Below are 17,074 nucleotides of genomic sequence, written 5' to 3'. Positions count from 1 at the left end.
AGGAAACCCAGACTCAGACAAAATCTGAAGTCTGGGTTATCCTCAACGAACCCAACGTCCCGAATGTACTCGTACGTCACTCGGCCGTTAGGACTATTGTCCCMACGTTGTTGCCACCTACGCCTAACCCTATCATCTAGGAGSCACTTGCTCCCTAGATATCCCTCTCTCTCCACATCATCGTCGGAAATCCAATCGTTCCGCAGCATTGACACACTCAAACAACTTCTTAACCTGAATGCAACAGCACGCTGTATGACGGTGCGACATACAGGCAAACAAGCAAGCATCATACCACGCTGGATTGAGAGGAGTTTTTGAGAACCCCAGACAGTCGTGGCTGTCTCCCACCATACAGGAGCTCCATATGTGGCACAGGCCACAAACAAGCCACGATATATGGTGCGGACAGCACAACGTCCGAGACCCCAATCGCTCCTCAAAATGCGGCGTATTTTGCCTACAGTTGCCTGTAGTCGCTCCTTCACATACGCCAAGTGTGGAGTAAAMCACATYCTTTCACTCATAGTCAACCCCAGATATTTGACTTGCGTCACATATCTGATGCTGACCCCATTYACACGGACAATHGGTGGACGAACCGGTGACAATCTGCCCTTAAGCAGCATATCGTGTTGACAGTCATAACCTTGAAGTCGTAGATAATTTCGTCTATCTTGGAACCAGCGTAGGCACCCACCAACAATGTCAGCCTGGAAATCCAACGCAGGATAACTCAGGCCCAGTAGGCCAACAGGTGCTACTTCGGACTGAATAGGCAATTGAGAAGCAAAGTCCTCGATCGACGAACAAAAGCCAAACTCTATAAGTAACTAAAAATTCCCGTCCTGCTATATGGTGCAGAGGCTTGGGCGATGACAACGACTGTTGAGTCGACATTGTGAGTGTTCGAGAGAAAAGTTCTGGGAAATATTTTTGGTCTTTCTCGCGTTCACCACGGCGAATATCGCAGTTGATGGAACATTGACATAGTTTAGCGAATTAAAAGACAGTGGCCACGCTGGCTAGGTCATGTTGTCCGAATGGACGAAAACACTCCAGCTCTGAAAGTATTCGAAGCAGAGGAAAGGGAAGATCTTGGAAGGACCTGGTTTTGCTTGGAATATCCAATTGGCGCCACGTAAGTGGTGTCTTCGCCAATTAAGAAGAAGAAGCACCTCAAACACGAAAAGGTTAAAAATAAATCAATTTTACATAAATTTCGGTAATATAAAGAAAAAAGTCAATATATATTTTTATTTTTATTGATAGTTATGTTTTTTCACTATGTTATAAAAAATTTAATATTTGTTATCGTCATATTTATTTTCATTCAAATATAAAAACATCTCTGAATAATGAAATGTAATTTGTGACTATCACTTACAGAATAGTAAAATCGTCTCAAACCTCAAAAATTGTCTCTGTCAAATTTAGAGACTTGAATAATAACTAATCACAAATTGAGACTTTACCTCAAAAAAGGGACTAGAACAGAATTCCACTATAAGACAAATTGGTTCATTATATTTCAGAGCGTGTGGCAACGATTTTGTTTCCCGCCTTTTTGTGACATTTACATCATCTCAGAAAATTGTGAATTTACATATAGATATTTATGTATATATTTGATGCATTAGTAATAAAAAGGACTGTGTCATTAGGAAACAAAATACATAGATTATTCTGGCGGTGAAAACAGTGATAATAGTTTGGTAATGGTTCGAAAAGGCCAAGTTTCGTATCTTTTAATTTGCTTGCATTTTAAGTGATATATTCATTTATGCTGGTCTTTGAGTTGAAGTAAATAATAAGTGTAAATAACTATAAAAATGTCGGTTAATAAGGCTGCTAACTTGCGTTCCCAATATGAAGACTTGTGTAGGGAACTTAATATGGATCGGGAAACAGAAGATATGTCGTGGAAGATGTTCGAGGAGGTGTTGCAGCGGTCAACATTAGAGGTACCAATTCAACGTTCTAAATCAGGGAAATGAACATTGTTTCTCATACTCATTTTATAAATAGGGTGAACCTTTACACTGGTTTTGTTGTGCATTGTATGCTGCGTGTAGATTATCTTACACACCTACAGTGGGGGAATCTAATGCAATAGTTATGGGCAATTGCATTTCTCTTAACAAAATGCTTCGTTGTTGTGAAATAAGGTACAGTACTTAAGTATACTTACTTTTCAAACAGTTTTTTATTATCATTTAATTTCTTTAATAGTATATCCGAATTTATATTGAAAATAAAAGTTTGGCATGAAATGGCTAATTTACCATGCAGTTTTCTACGTCAAATAGAAAGATTGGAACGAACTCCTGGGATAACATTTCATCTCTACTGTAGATACAATGATATTTTCGAAAAGTTATTCATTTCATCTCCAAATGATAAAAAAAATACAAAGTACAGGTATTTATGCACAGTAACAAAATTTAATAAAAATAATAAAACCTAATAAAAAGAATGCATTAAATTTAAGAGATTTTAATTATTTTGGAATATACTACATAAAATTTTATATGTTATACATATTTTTAGGTTTAGAGTTATGTTAAGGTTTAAGAGCCAAAAAATTAATAATCTTGGCAACGACAAGAATTCCGTGATAGTTGTGTAAATTTCCAGTAGAATACTTAAGGCTTCTAAAATTATTCATTATTTCTTCGCATGTTGTTCAAGTAAATGTGGAGCTATTTCAATGTAAATAATTGTCAAGATTCGTACAAATAAATTTTTATGACAACGTATTTCAAAATAAACCATTAGAGTTCAGCAAGGAAAAATGCTGTTGAGTAATTGGAGTTTGTAAAAATATTACTAAGATTGAATTTAATTTTTATTTTAAGGTCTGTTGCAAGATGTTCGTCAAAGAAGCTATATGATTTATGTTGGTGTCTATATTTATGTGCAAAGAACGAAGAACCTAGTTACAACATGGATATTGTGACGTCCTTTCATTTGTTGCTTTGTTGCATAGATCTGATATACATAAATGTTTTAGGAGAAAATCGTATAGATCTCGTCAATCGGAATTTTGCAGGTTTCCCGGAAAAATGGGGAACGTCCTTATATGATTCCCAACAACTTCACAACCATTGTATAATAGGAGCGCTGTGCAATTTAGCTGGCGCTTTGCCTAATGATGCAAAAGACATGAAAGAAAATCACTGTAAAAGAATTTTTACGAAGTTTTTCAAAATAAAGGTAAATATATATTTTACATCTACATCTACATATGAAATATAAAAATAAATGTTCGAATACATAATTCTCAGTAGATATATGTACTTTTGTAAACAAAAAACAAGAAAAACAAATTTTACAATATTCAAAAAAAAAAAAATTATATTAGTAACTAATTCAAATGACTACTTTATTATAGAACACTACAATTTTTTTTTAAATTTTGCAAATTAGTTTTAGATTGTACATTATTTAAGAAAGTAAATTATTATTTATCGTATATTTTGTGGTAAGCAATAACAAGGGTATTCGAAAACGAGAAAAGCGGATCGAGAGTTACAACCATCACAATAAAAATTTGTTTTCTACTTTAATGATAATGGTTCGTTTTGTATAAAGTTATGTAGCCGAATACATTTTTAATATTATTACCTTTATTTGGGGACAACTATATATAGTTTATAAAAATCAGAAGGAAACGTTGGAGGCCTTTTTAAGTATATAAATAACTGTTATTCAAAATATACATATATAACAAAGACTTCTATATATACGCGAACTAGTGCCTTCTTTTGATATATCGGTTTGAAAATTTGTACATGTTCTTTTCTCGCCAACAAGCCGCATTTGCCGGAATCGCATAAAACTGCCATACAAACTGACCGTGGCAAATCATATACTTGTATAGAAAATTTTAGTATTAGTCACTACAACTCTACAATATGCGAATAAATTGGTCGGGCCGGATTCTATTATAGCATATTCCTGCCATACAAATTGATTAGATTTCAAAATCGTTCTATCTGTGGCAAAGCATATTTTTTAATGTAGATAACTTGAATTATGACCCGATTATAAATTTTATGACGGCAAGACATAAATTAATTTTTTGTTTTTGTTTTTATGCTGCGATATATGTATGTTCATACTTTAGAGGGATCCAAACAACTGAAAAATTGCGAATGCTGGGAATATTCTAAGGATCATTCTGAACAATTTGGTCAAAAAGAATAAGTGTCTAAAACCGATTTCGAGTCAGCGATTTTCAAGTGAATTTGAATTTTTCCATATTATAAAAATGTTTTCTTCAATTTTTGTGAAATCTACTTGAAACTATTGATCATTTGTCATGTCTAGGACAATTCTGCAATCCTTTAACTTAAATTAAAGGCAGGCTACCGGAAAATAAGATAACTTAATTATCGGTTGTATGGGAGATATGTGGTATATAGTAGTTTTCCGATCTGGCCAATACTGACAAATGATCAATATAATCTCAAAAAGTGGCGATGTATTAAATTTCATTAAGATATCTCAGGAACTGACAAAATTTTAAAAATAAACTTCACTTAAGGGATCGTCTCATTGTGACTCTCCGAAACATCACAGGCTTGCGCGATGTTTTTTAATGTTAGAATCAACTAATTTTTTTAAATAACTACATTCATGACGAATACAAAATTATTTTTTTTTATGTTTATTTATTTGGTATATAATAGTTAAATAAATTTTTGAAATATTTGTCTAAAACAAAATTTCAAAAAGATTATTAATCTGTAGGAAAGTCGTTATCGCGCTATGTAAGCTTTTTTTTTTGTTTTTTTGAAATTTGACAAAATGGCGACGGTTTGAACAAAAAGTATCGAACTTTGTCTTTTTTTCGAAAATTTTTCGTAAAAAAAGAGAAAAAATGAAAGCTTCCATAGCGCGAAAGCTATTGACATTACAAATGTTCTCTCTAAATTGGAACTAGATACCTTCAAAACTCTTCCTTTGATTGTGGAAACCGTTTTGAAAACAGTTGCAGTGTTCCCCACTCTGTTCCTTTTCTACAAAAAAAAAAGGAAAAAAAAATCGCTATAGCGACCGTAATAAATAGAATTTCGATTTCAAAACTTGAGAGAATATTTATTATAGTATATACTATCCGATAAAGCAACAAAAGAAAAATCGGTTTCTCGAAAATTTCACACTGAGATGATCCCTTTAAAAATCGCTGGCTCGAAACACCCTTTAGACCTATATACCCTTAGGAAAAGATGTTCAGAATGATTCCAACATATGCGATTTAAAAAAAAAAAAAATAAACCCGCTCTAATGTATATACATTTGCATATGTATATAATTTTGTGTACCCTTACTTAAGATTTTTAATTGCAGACAATACATGGAAACGAGAATACGTTTTTGGGAATCATTTCTAATGAAAACTTCGAACGAAATGTAAAATCTCTAAATAGTGCTTATGAGCAGTATGTACTCAGTGTTGGGGAATTCGATGAAAGAATTTTGCTTAGTAATCCTAATTATAGGAAAGGCAGTTCAGGTAAGTGAAATTGAATATAATAATAATAAATATACAGTGGTGGCCTTATAATTAGAAACGATATGCTAGAAAAAACCAAATCATTGAATACCTTTTTAATTTACACCTGTAAATTATAAGCCCCGTTATTCGTAGTGTAGACTCTGAACACATTGTTAAATAAACATGCGACTATTTGCTGATTCGGTTGTGTTTCTTGGCTGGCCACGCAATTAGAAACCCGTAGTTTTTTCTTCTGGTACATGGATATTTTGAACTTAGCGATAAATTGAGTATATCTCAATTAAACAACGTTCAATTAAAAACATGTACTCCCGAAATGAGAGAGTTAATTGTAAGATGCTATCAAAAGGAAAAATTGTCAATGTCAGCAATCGCACAAAGCTATTCAATTGTATAAAAAAACAAAGAAATTCGAAACTACTACCAGAAAATCAGACCTGGAAAAACCTCTTCAGTAGAACACCGGCTAATTTGTAGGGCGACCAAGAACAACACTTTCATGTTTTCGCGTGAAATAAATGCTGAAGTTGAACAAAAAATTATCGTGGAAATCTCAGCTCAGACGATAAGAAGGCGTTTGCAGCAATCTGGACTGCATTGCGCAAAAAAACCGCTTGTATCAAAAAAAAAATGTTAAAAAGCAGTTCCGATTTTCAAAGGAAATGCTGAATAAAAATCCGCAATACTGGAATAGAGTTCTCTGGAGTGACAAATCTGAGTTCAATTTATTCCAGTTCGACAGAAAATCGTATCTAAGACGTCCTCTCAACATGGCGCTAAACCATAGTAAAACACGGTGGCGGATCTGTTTTGGTTTGGGAGCTTTCCTCTCGTGGTGTTGGCCCAATTGTGCGTGTTCAAGGGATAATGGACCAACATAAATATTAAACCATTTTGGAGAATGTAAAGGAACCATATTCCTTTGAAAATATGCCAGTCCTTTACATTTTCCAGCACGATAATGATCCAAAACACAGTTCAAGGTTAGTGAAAGTTTGCAACAGCCATATCGGTGCAAACATTCCAACAATCCAATCCGAAGTTGACTGCGAAGGATAGACAATACTGTTGAAAATAACGGGTATACAACAAAATACTAATAAATTAAATAAATTTTTGAATTTTATATAAATATTTTTAAGTTGTTACTGTCGTTTCAAATTATATGACCACACTGAATTTGGTGTTCTTTGTGTTTACCTCATTTTAATAAAAATAGAATTAATGCTGTTGTTTTTTTATGTAAAACTCAAATAAAATGTGTTACTTTGTTGATTCCAATTTATAGTTTTAATGTGGCAATCTAAATTTTTTTAATAAATGAAGAAAACTATATCCAGCAAAGTAGTTTCTAATTATAAGACCACCACTTTATGTATATGTATGTAACATAATTGAACTGTTTTACAGATGCTGGTGTGGAAGGTCATTCTGTAAGTAAATGCGTTTCTTTTGATAGAGTCGTATTAAACTATGTCATATTTTGTTTTGAAAGGTTACAAATCCACAGACTCCTTACACTCGTAAACATATTTTGCCAAACAAAGAAGATGTTCCAGAACCGGTAGCCAGTGCAACTAATAATGTAAAGAAACTTAAAGATATTGCAAATATTTCCGGACCTTCTGATTTTATAAGGTACCTTTTTTACGTTAAATTACATTTAAATTACTCATTATAAAAACAAATATAAATGTCTCTATGTACTAAATCTGCTCCTTTTTTTATCATATGACTATGAGTTCCCATCTTGTGACATAATTATGATTAGTAACTCTTTAACCCCTTGACGTATTTCCACGTGTCTGACTTGGACAATTTCTGTGCCTAACATGATTATCACGAGTCTGATTCGTTGTGTGGAGAAGTGTACATTTGATGAAAAGAGAATTGAAATTTTCCCGTTATTTTCAGCTAATAATGAAAACAAAAAACACTGTTGCAGTTGAGTGCATTATCTACTGCAGATCAGCTGTGTAATTATCTATATTTTTTGTTACGCATTAAAAATAAATAAAATTCGATTCGTTTTGCGTCAGTTCGTAAGCATCAAAACTGGTTAGTTTAGTGCAAGTTGTCTGCGAACAGTTGGAAGCAAATTTCATTGCGCTAATTGATACGTCAAGATGTTAACTAAGTAGTAGCAATCTCCGATTCGCAGTCCTCTGATTGTGTGTTTAAGCTGCTTTATCTCTTTGAGCAGAAGTCTTTGCCATAAGTTAGTGTGTAGAAAATAATCTCCAGCGTAATTATCGTAACAAGCGTATCATTGTACTCAGTGATTGCTAAGAGAGTGCAAAGTGCCGGTTTGTGATACTTAGTTCTAGATTGTACAGCAACTTGTAGACGCAGGCTCAAAGGCCTTGGATCCATTTATGTGGATAAGAATCAATAGCGTTCAGCATTATCCTTGACGTCGTCAGAGTGCTGTGCTTTGGGGAGACAAGTGTTGGAGGAGAGGACACAACGGACCCTGGGTCGCGGTGTAAACCTCATCTTATTTCTATTCTATCTCCTCAAAAAAATTGTACATGTTTAACAGAGAACTGCAACGAGTAATAAATGTTCAATATCGAATATTGATTCGTTACTCTATCTGATTCTGTCAGTTCAATTCATGTACATGAATCGAACCGTTTGTCTTCAAATCAGCGATAGAGAACAACTTTGAATCACTAGCGATCAGCTTATCCATGATTTGGTTATGAACGTTCGCTTTAGCATAAAATAACCGTAAATGATACATACTCATACTTCAATGATTGAAATGTTTGGCAGCGTTCGTATTGTATATCAAATACATACTACTTCAAATACATATGCATGTACATATGTATGTATGTACACACATGTACAACATATATACACGCATACATATGTATGTACATATACAATATGCTGACAAATGTTTTTACCAGGGTTTTCATTTACTAATCCGTAGCAGCAAAATTTCTAGAATTATTGCGATGCTATAGCCACCGCTCTCACCTTGGCGAGAGCCATAGCAGAGCCAGGGATGTCCAACTTATTCCAGTGTGAGAGCACCTCACCTCGCGTTTTTTATAACACTTTCCATTATATCCAGATCGGACAAAATAGTAATTTTTGGGTATTTAAATTAGAACACCTAACATTTATTACCATTGAAAATTACTACATAGTGGTAATTTAATAAATGGAAAACTATTAAAATAACTGACTTTTAAAGATTCAATACTTAAGGGCATTAAGCTTATTAGCTCTCAATTAGTAAAAGTTTTTAATAATTTTCCATTGAAAATTAATACAATGACGCATCACATGACAAAACATTTCAAATACATTTATATTTCGTGTTTTCTTTAACTTTAACTTTTAACAGCTGATCGAGTTCAGGAGGTTTTAACAATTGCTCTCTCACTTCCAATGGGCGATGAGTTGGACATCTCTTTATCTCTGGCAGAGCCATAACAGAACAATGTAAAAGTATGTGCTCTGCTCTGCTCGGAGTTTTGTTAGGTAAAAAACTATAGCTGTAGCAATAGCTAAAAATGAAGTGCTGAATTTTAATTAGCTCTGCTCTCAACCGCTCCCAAATTTTTGCTACCGCTACACCATATCGTTTACTCAATCGTGAATGCCGAAGAACAGATGGTTCATGTGTTGTGTTTTGGCACGACTGTTCTGAATTATCATACTCATTGAAATTCTCTGATACCTATTAAAATTATTAATGTGAATGTAAGTTTTTTACGCTTTCAAGCCAATTATCTTAAAATTTTGTACACATATTCCTAAAGGTATTAGAAAGAGCTTATTATAAAAAAAATATGTTGAAAAATTTTAAAGCATATCAAATATAAAATTTATATAAATCAGGGAAAATTTTATTTATTTTCTGCCCACCACCACAGCTACAAAGAAGATCAGCGCGGAATAGTATTCATGAACATACTTTGTATTTAGTTATTTATTTTTGTTAATGCTGTGCTTAGTTTTGACAATGGATGCTTACGTAAATGACATAATGCATAGCACATAAATGTATGTATGTAAGTATATACCTTTGTATTTTTCATCATATACATATATAGGGACTCTACAATTTCGTTGTATAAAGTCGAAAGCGAACGCGGCAACATTCGCACTTCCATTGCAACTTAGTACTCAACTAACTGAATTGAGCAACTCATTTCCAGAACTTACTAAGTAACATTAGAAATTCAAATACAAAATGTCTGGTTATGTAAGCGTATAAAAGCACCACTTTTTTACCCACATAATTTCCAATAGACAGTTCCGAAACTCGCACTCGTATTTATATTCGAGCTGCATGCCGCTCCTACACTAAAACCAGACTTTTAGCGGCTGGGTACTGGATTTGGTCTGAGTGTCAGTGGGTACAATAACAGCTATGGTGGCACTTACAAACTATCACCGGGTCAATGTGAAAGTAAATATGTGTACCATTGATTAAGATGATTATAGACGTTGACAATGAAACTTATATTTCATTTTCAAGATAATTTTTTAAATTGGTAGGAAATAATCTTAGTTGCAATCGGTGACTGCCGATCAAAAAAAAAAAGACTACTTATTTTATTTCTAAACGACCTGAAAATTGAGTGCAAAAAATTGTGAAGTTATTCAATTTTATGTAAAAAAATCTCAGCTTTCTGATAAAAATATTTTCAAAATCCAAAAAGAGCATTTTTTTCCAAAAAAAATAAAAACAGTTTTTTGTGCTTCTCCTTTTTTTTCTTCAAATTGACTTTTCCATTCGATTCCTCGTTAAATTCTACATAAGAATCTATGTTCAATAATATGGTACTCTGACCCCATGAACAGCAAAAAAATGCATCGCTATACTAGGAATCGAATGGAAAAAACAACGAATTATTATTAGGCTTGCCTTTTTTCAAACTAATTACGGAACTTATCGTGTTATATAAGTACCAGTTCTGAAAATTAATAAACAACTTTTTTTTTTCAAAATTATTTTATTTACTGTATCTGCTTTTTCTTAAAGCCTAACAATAAGTTATAAAAAGTCTTAAATCTATTTAAAAAATAAACAGGCTCAAGCGAGTGATTGAGCTGTTTTGGTGATACGTCGCTCTTTAATACGTAGGCATATCTGTTCTTTAAGTTGTGTTTGATCACAGGAATGTACCAAAGCATTAGCCAAATGGTTTGGGTGATCTCGGAGTTTAAATATATATTTAATTATTCTTTCTTTACCATAGGGATACCAAGGTCTTTATGAATATTTTCGTTATGCATGTACCATGGTGAACATATGATTGTTATTTTCATTTTTGATTGGAACCTTTGTAATATATCTATATTAGTTGCTTTATGACTGCATTATATAAAATCACTTTGTTATCTAGGCTAAGTTTGGAGCATTTATTTTGGAGCCAATTTAAATTAGCAGCTGTAATCTTCACAAATGTTATTTTACTAGCGATGTGTTTTTTCCACGTGAGCCTTCTATCTAGGTGAATACCAAGATATGTTAGTTCGTTCGCTTGGGTACTAAAATATTTTTTATTTTTACTGCCGGGCACATCTTTGGTCTTAGCGAAAATGTAATATGCTTACATCTCTGTTCATTTACATTTATACGCCAGTTCGCTAGACATTCTTCGACAGATCGTTACGGCTCACTATAATACATTATTAGCTGTTGGAAGATCTGCTGTATATATGATTTATACTGTTGGGCCTAAAACACTGCCCTGGGGTACACAAGTCCTTATCTGCCGTTCATCAGATATGAAATCTCCCACTTTTACGGTAAATTTTAAATTTTTTAAAAAGGGCTACAATGTTTTATACAATTCTAAAGGTAGAATTTATTTAATATTGTATAATAGACCTTCGTATCACACCTTATAAAACGCCTGAGCTACATCTAGAAATATTGCTGAATAGTGCTCTATTGTGCCATGTTTTGCACGAAAACCGAATTGATGCATTGGTGTTGTATTATTTTCAGGACAGGAGACATCTTTAATAATAATACTTTCAAATACTTTTGAAAGACAAGGTAGAAGACTGATTGGTCTGTATGGAGACGGCTGTGTTAAGTCTTTCCCAGGTTTATCTATCAAGATAATCTGCGACTTTTTACGTGAAATTGGATAATATCTGAAACTAAGAATTGCATTGAAGAGTACCTCTACAGCAATAATTGGTAACTCAATTAGCATTTTTGGGCAAATATTATCATGTCTCGGCGACTTTTTTGGGTTAAGTTCTTTGATGGTATCAATAATTTCATAAGGTGAGTCTTAAGAGACTAGAGCGACGCTTTAGCTGTGTTGGGTAAGATTGACAGCTTAAAGTTGTTCTTTGGCAAATTGGGTTGAAATACCTTTTTTAGGTGATTTGCAAAGCAATTAGCCTTTTCCTCGTCACTTTGAGCCCAATTTCCACCCAAGTCTCGTATAGGCATGTTGGAGTCAGTTGGTGGCTTCATGGACTTTTGGGCTTTCCAAGGGGAGTTTTGTTTGTTCGAATTTACAGCACATTTTAATTGAAGCTGAGTGGAAGGGGAAGGATTTATTTACCATTCACGTCTTGCACGCCTTTTTTCATTTATAAGCATTTCTATTTCTCTATTAGAGATTTTTCTGAAATCAAGCGGATCATAGCTTTTGTTTGGCGTTGCTAAGACAGCTGCGCTGGTTATTATCTCATTGACTTCTCTTATGCTTTCGTCAATATCTCTTCCTGTAGTTGAGTTTCTGAAATAAGCATTACATCTGTATTCTTTTCAGACAGAAATCTGATAATCTCTAATTTATGTTGGTTAACACCGTTAGCATTCCTTCGCGCCGTCTTCTGAACCACTGCTTAGTATGGAAAATCTGTTGCCATTTAAAATTTCCGTTTTATTTTTATTTGGTGTGCCGCCTTGAAATTTTTTAGAATTGACCGCTGTCTTTGAAGAACTTATCGGTCAATGCCTACAGACGAGCCTTTTTTTTTTTTGTTGGTACATTCTCACCTTGCGTTGTGATTTTCTTCGTTGCCTGCGGTTTTGCTGGTACCTGCAGACTGGTTGATGTCAGGGCATTTGTTGTTGCCCGATTGTTGTTTTCGGCTGTTTCTGCTGACTGCGTTCTTTGCTTCGATTCCTTTTTAGCTGATGGCGGCGATGACTCATCATCGCCATTACACTTTTTATCGCCAGTAGTTGTGGTTGTTGTTGGGTCGACAAAGCTGAAGTAGGCATTTAAGGAATGCCTACGCCCTTGCTGATGAGGCTGCGAAACACTCATTATTGTTTGTTTGATTTTTGTTTTCACTTGTTGATTCGTGCACTATTTGTTTATGTTTATTATTATTAATTTGTGTGCACTGTTTTTAATGTTTGTTTAAAATTTAATAAATTGTTTTTTTTTGTTCTAATTTTTGCTTGATTTTATTATTAATTTATTTTTGTAAAGATCGAATTTCCGGAGCGAATGAATTAATGCGTCCGTACTCTTTGAACTTTGACACAACAACTTCAATCATGATTTTATCGTTGATACATGTGCATATTGAACGGTATAAGAATACAAAATCATTTTGTTGCTTCAAGATTTTCCGTTGAAAGCATATTATACATGTAGATCTCGATTAAATCAAAGTCGATTCGTTTTAATTGATTTAATTAAATGTATTTAAAAATTATATCTATTATAAAATAATAAAGGTGGTCTTATAGGTTTGATGACCGTATATCGACTGACTGCTATGGAAGTACGCGCTACCGTCCGTTTTTTCTTATCTTCGTCTTTTAGTTATTCTGTTCGTCAAGTTTGCAGTGTCGCATTTAAAAGGTGTTAAAAGTTACGTCCACTTCTAGTTGTCTTGCGTTCGTCTGTCGGTCCCACATTGGGCCCTCTTGACTCAGGATTCGAGCCGAATTATGAATCCCATGGTTTGATGTACTCCGTCACGGTTGAGGTCAAAATAGGTGATTCAACTTCATCACGCTTTTGTACTTTATAACGTCCATGTAATAACTTTTCGATGATTTTGTACGGTCTAAAGTAGTTTCTTTTCAATTTCAGATTTGGTCCAAATTGAGTACGTTTTATAGTACTAGATCATTCACTTTCTAATTTCGATGGTGCTATATTTGAGCTTCTCGGAGGAGAGTTATTTATGTATTGTTGAACTTTACCAATAAATTTATACCACTGATCTGGATTATCTTTTGAAAGCTTTGATAGCATGGGAATTATTATCTTATGTATACGCTCCACTTGGCCATTTCCCCTTAATACTACTACTACAACTATGATTAAATACTGAATATGATTATTTGTGCAATAATCCTCAAAAGCGTGTGATGAAAATGCTGAACCTCTATCTGTAATGATTCTTCTTGGATTGCCAAACGTGGTGTCTTGCTTGGTCAATCGATCGATCACTGCATCACTGCCCAATTTCGAAAATGCATCGACAACTACAAGTATATAACTTTCGTGTCGCCGTGAGAGGACTAACAGGATATATATGGAACGTCAACAAAGGCTTATTTTCTTTATCAATGGGTGCTAAAAAGCCATCTGTTTTACCACATTTCGAATTGATGACAATGCAGGCAATGCAACTATTTACAATTTCCGTAACTTTCTTTTCTACTTGAGGAATGAAAAAATCCTTCTCTAAGCAGTTCTTTGTTTTCTTCACTGAAAAATGTCTTTGGCGATGTGCGATCTCAATTATCTCTTTCACCATCTGTGATGGCACCACAATCAGTTGTAAATCTGGGTCCTTATACAGTGTATCGTTATGGATGTAAAAAACTTCGTAGCTCTTTTTTCCAAAATCTTTCGAACCGGTTTTGTCCACATATCTCTCATTTGCGCCTCTTTCAGTCGATGTCTTAATGAACCCTCCATTATCAAAATAAGAAATTCTGCTGCGTTTGATCCCAACACATACACGCACCACTTCTTGAGTACTTCGACTTTAGCTAGTACTTCCAGCTCATAAGAATGATATTTCTGTTCTGCAGATGTTGCTTTGCGGCTCATGAATTGAACTGGGTGAAACTGTTGATCTTCGGAGTTGTTTTGGAGAAGAATTGCTCCGTAACCGTACATTGATGCGTGTATATGAATCTCGGTCGTTGTTTTAAGGTTAAATAGAGAACTGGTGCCTGAATAAGAGCTGTTTTCAGCTGTTTGAACGAGTGTTCATTTTAAACTGTGTGTCTTTCTTCATTAGGTCTGATAAAGGTTATGCGATTAATGCGAATCTCTGTAGCGCCTTCTTAGTTGTGGTAACTGAAATTTTTCCACGGCTTTCGTTTTGCCCTCATTCGGTCTAATGGTCCCATTTTCAATAATATAGCCTAAAAATTCTATCTTCTTCTTAAGGAATTGACATTTTATCCTCAGTCCCTTATCAGAAGCTAACTTCACTACTTTTCCTAACTTGTCTACAGCTTCCTCTTCAGCTTTCGCTGGGTTTACTAAATCATCCATATATGCAAAAACTCTTCCATCTCGAATATAATCTTTTAATATGGCATGAATGTAGCGACAGAAAATAGCGGGTGAATTACATATACCAAAGGGTACATACTGAAATACATATTGGCCATTATAAGTTACGAATGATGTGTATTTGGCGAGAACTCTCATCTACCGTTACGTGTAGGAAACCATTTGCTAAATCTAACGTCGTGAATATGTTTGCTTCTCTAAGCCTTTCGAGGGCGTCGTCAATTGAGGTCAAATTTAGTTTACGATAATCGCAACAAAGTCGTTTTGTGCCATTTTTCTTCGATACTAGTACAACAGGCGAAGCGTAGCTGGAGCAATTAGGACATATTATACCTTCGTCCAACCACTGTGTGACTTGCTTATCTATGATTTGTTGTCCTCACAACATACCCTTCGTGGTGGATGGTAAACTGGAACCTCGTCGGAAAGAACCATTTTCATATTCACTGGTGAACTATCGTCTTTCTTTGGTATATACTGTTCTATCATTTGCTTCACAGCCTCTGCTGATTTTTTGTTCAAATGAGTTAAATCATAGTCTTGTTCATTTATGTCAACGTTAAAACATAAATTTGAAAAAATATTAGTCATCAAATCATCATGGTCTGTTAAGTTATCTTTGACTCACATTGTATCATTACTCGGCACAAACAACTTTTCTTTAAATCACCAGAATCACTTCTACATGAAACGTCAGGTCAACAATACTCTGGTCAATTTGTACTTCTATAACAAAGCTTCCTATCGTTGATATTTTCGCTGCACCAATACCAAATAACTGCTTTTGTTCCGTTGTTAGCTTTATATATCTGTCCAACTTATTAAATGTATCACATCTCATTAAACACAAGTTACAACCGGTCTCGATAAGCGTGCTCACTTCTACATTACAAATTCATATATTTTTAAATTTTTAATTAAATCTTGCAAGTTCGTCAATTGAATTTACACGACTGTGTTCCCGCTCAGTGTTCCCACCTTTTATTACTTTACACTCAAAAGATCTATGTTCCATTTTCTGGCACTTAAAGCATTTGAATTGCTTCGACGGACAATCTCTAGCTATGTGCGAAGGTTCACCACATTTATAACATCTTTTATCGATTCTTAATGGCAACGAATTCTCCTGTTTTATTTTATCATTTACATCTGCTTTCTTCAGATTTTCAACTTTTGGTTCCTGCTTGATTTTTTTTTGTAAATTACTAACTGTTCTTTTAGTTCTGTCACACTTTTGATAAATAATAGCTTTACTGTACTTAGATCCCGGAATGCCATCTTTAAAATACTCCAACAAACTTCCTTCATCCAAGTGAATTCATTTGCCTATCTCCATCAAAGCATACAGGTATTCACGATATGATTCACACAATCGCGCAACCCGGTTTGACTACCCACATAAATTTTTGGCAGCACCCCTCAATAACTGTTTCGTATAAACGAATTTTTGTACATCATTCCAATTTACTATTTGTGTATTTTTTTGCTATTTCTTCGATCCATTTCTGTATATCAAACATATCTGTTCCAGAGAACTTAAAACATTTTATAAGATTGTGATAGGGAATTCACCTCACAACCACAGAAYTCACGATGTGAAATGTTAACATTTTTAACAGTTCTCCACATACTCAAACAAGAATATGAAGAGAAATAATATAGGTACGGCATATGATGCCATAGCATGTATGCGCAATCAATGAATATTGAAGGAAAATAAGTTCTTTGATATTCCACTTTTAACAGCGAAAAATGTGTACAAATACAGCTCTCTCACATACTTAAGAATATGAAGAGACATAAATGTATGTAAGCATGCTCCTTATGATACTCCCAACAGCATTGTGATATTTCCATGCTTCAATTTTTGCTTTCGTAATGTATGCAAATATGTATAGTTTTGCGTTTTGCCGTCGGCATTTCCATATTGGCATGTAAAAATAATGATATGAGTATAATTTTGTATGAATGCATGCATTGTAATATTTACAAGACAATTTAGACTTGCATATTTAATAACTTTATTTGATTTTTACATAATATACTCAATATTTAG

General features: G+C 34.0%; 1 protein-coding gene across 2 annotated transcripts in view; it reads left to right on the top strand.

The window, feature by feature from the left end:
* Positions 1-1,586: 1,586 nt before the first annotated feature.
* LOC108970972 (retinoblastoma family protein-like) overlaps positions 1,587-17,074 on the top strand; it is a 25,051-nt gene continuing 9,563 nt past the window's right edge. The window contains exons 1-7 of one of the 2 annotated variants that reach the window (XM_018936727.1): positions 1,587-1,964; positions 2,029-2,168; positions 2,233-2,421; positions 2,859-3,216; positions 5,356-5,521; positions 6,935-6,957; positions 7,020-7,162. In XM_018936727.1, coding sequence (XP_018792272.1) covers positions 1,833-1,964; positions 2,029-2,168; positions 2,233-2,421; positions 2,859-3,216; positions 5,356-5,521; positions 6,935-6,957; positions 7,020-7,162 — 1,151 coding nt within the window. In that variant the 5' untranslated portion in view covers positions 1,587-1,832. The remainder of the gene's footprint in view (positions 1,965-2,028; positions 2,169-2,232; positions 2,422-2,858; positions 3,217-5,355; positions 5,522-6,934; positions 6,958-7,019; positions 7,163-17,074) is intronic. The other variant, XM_018936726.1, reaches the window with a different exon arrangement.

The sequence above is a fragment of the Bactrocera latifrons genome, unplaced genomic scaffold, assembly GCF_001853355.1.
Source record: "Bactrocera latifrons isolate USDA-ARS-PBARC rearing strain unplaced genomic scaffold, ASM185335v1 scaffold_319, whole genome shotgun sequence".
In the NCBI taxonomy this organism is placed as follows: domain Eukaryota; kingdom Metazoa; phylum Arthropoda; class Insecta; order Diptera; family Tephritidae; genus Bactrocera; species Bactrocera latifrons.
The sequence above is the reverse complement of the archived record's forward strand: the minus strand, read 5'-3'. Positions and strand labels throughout refer to the sequence as shown.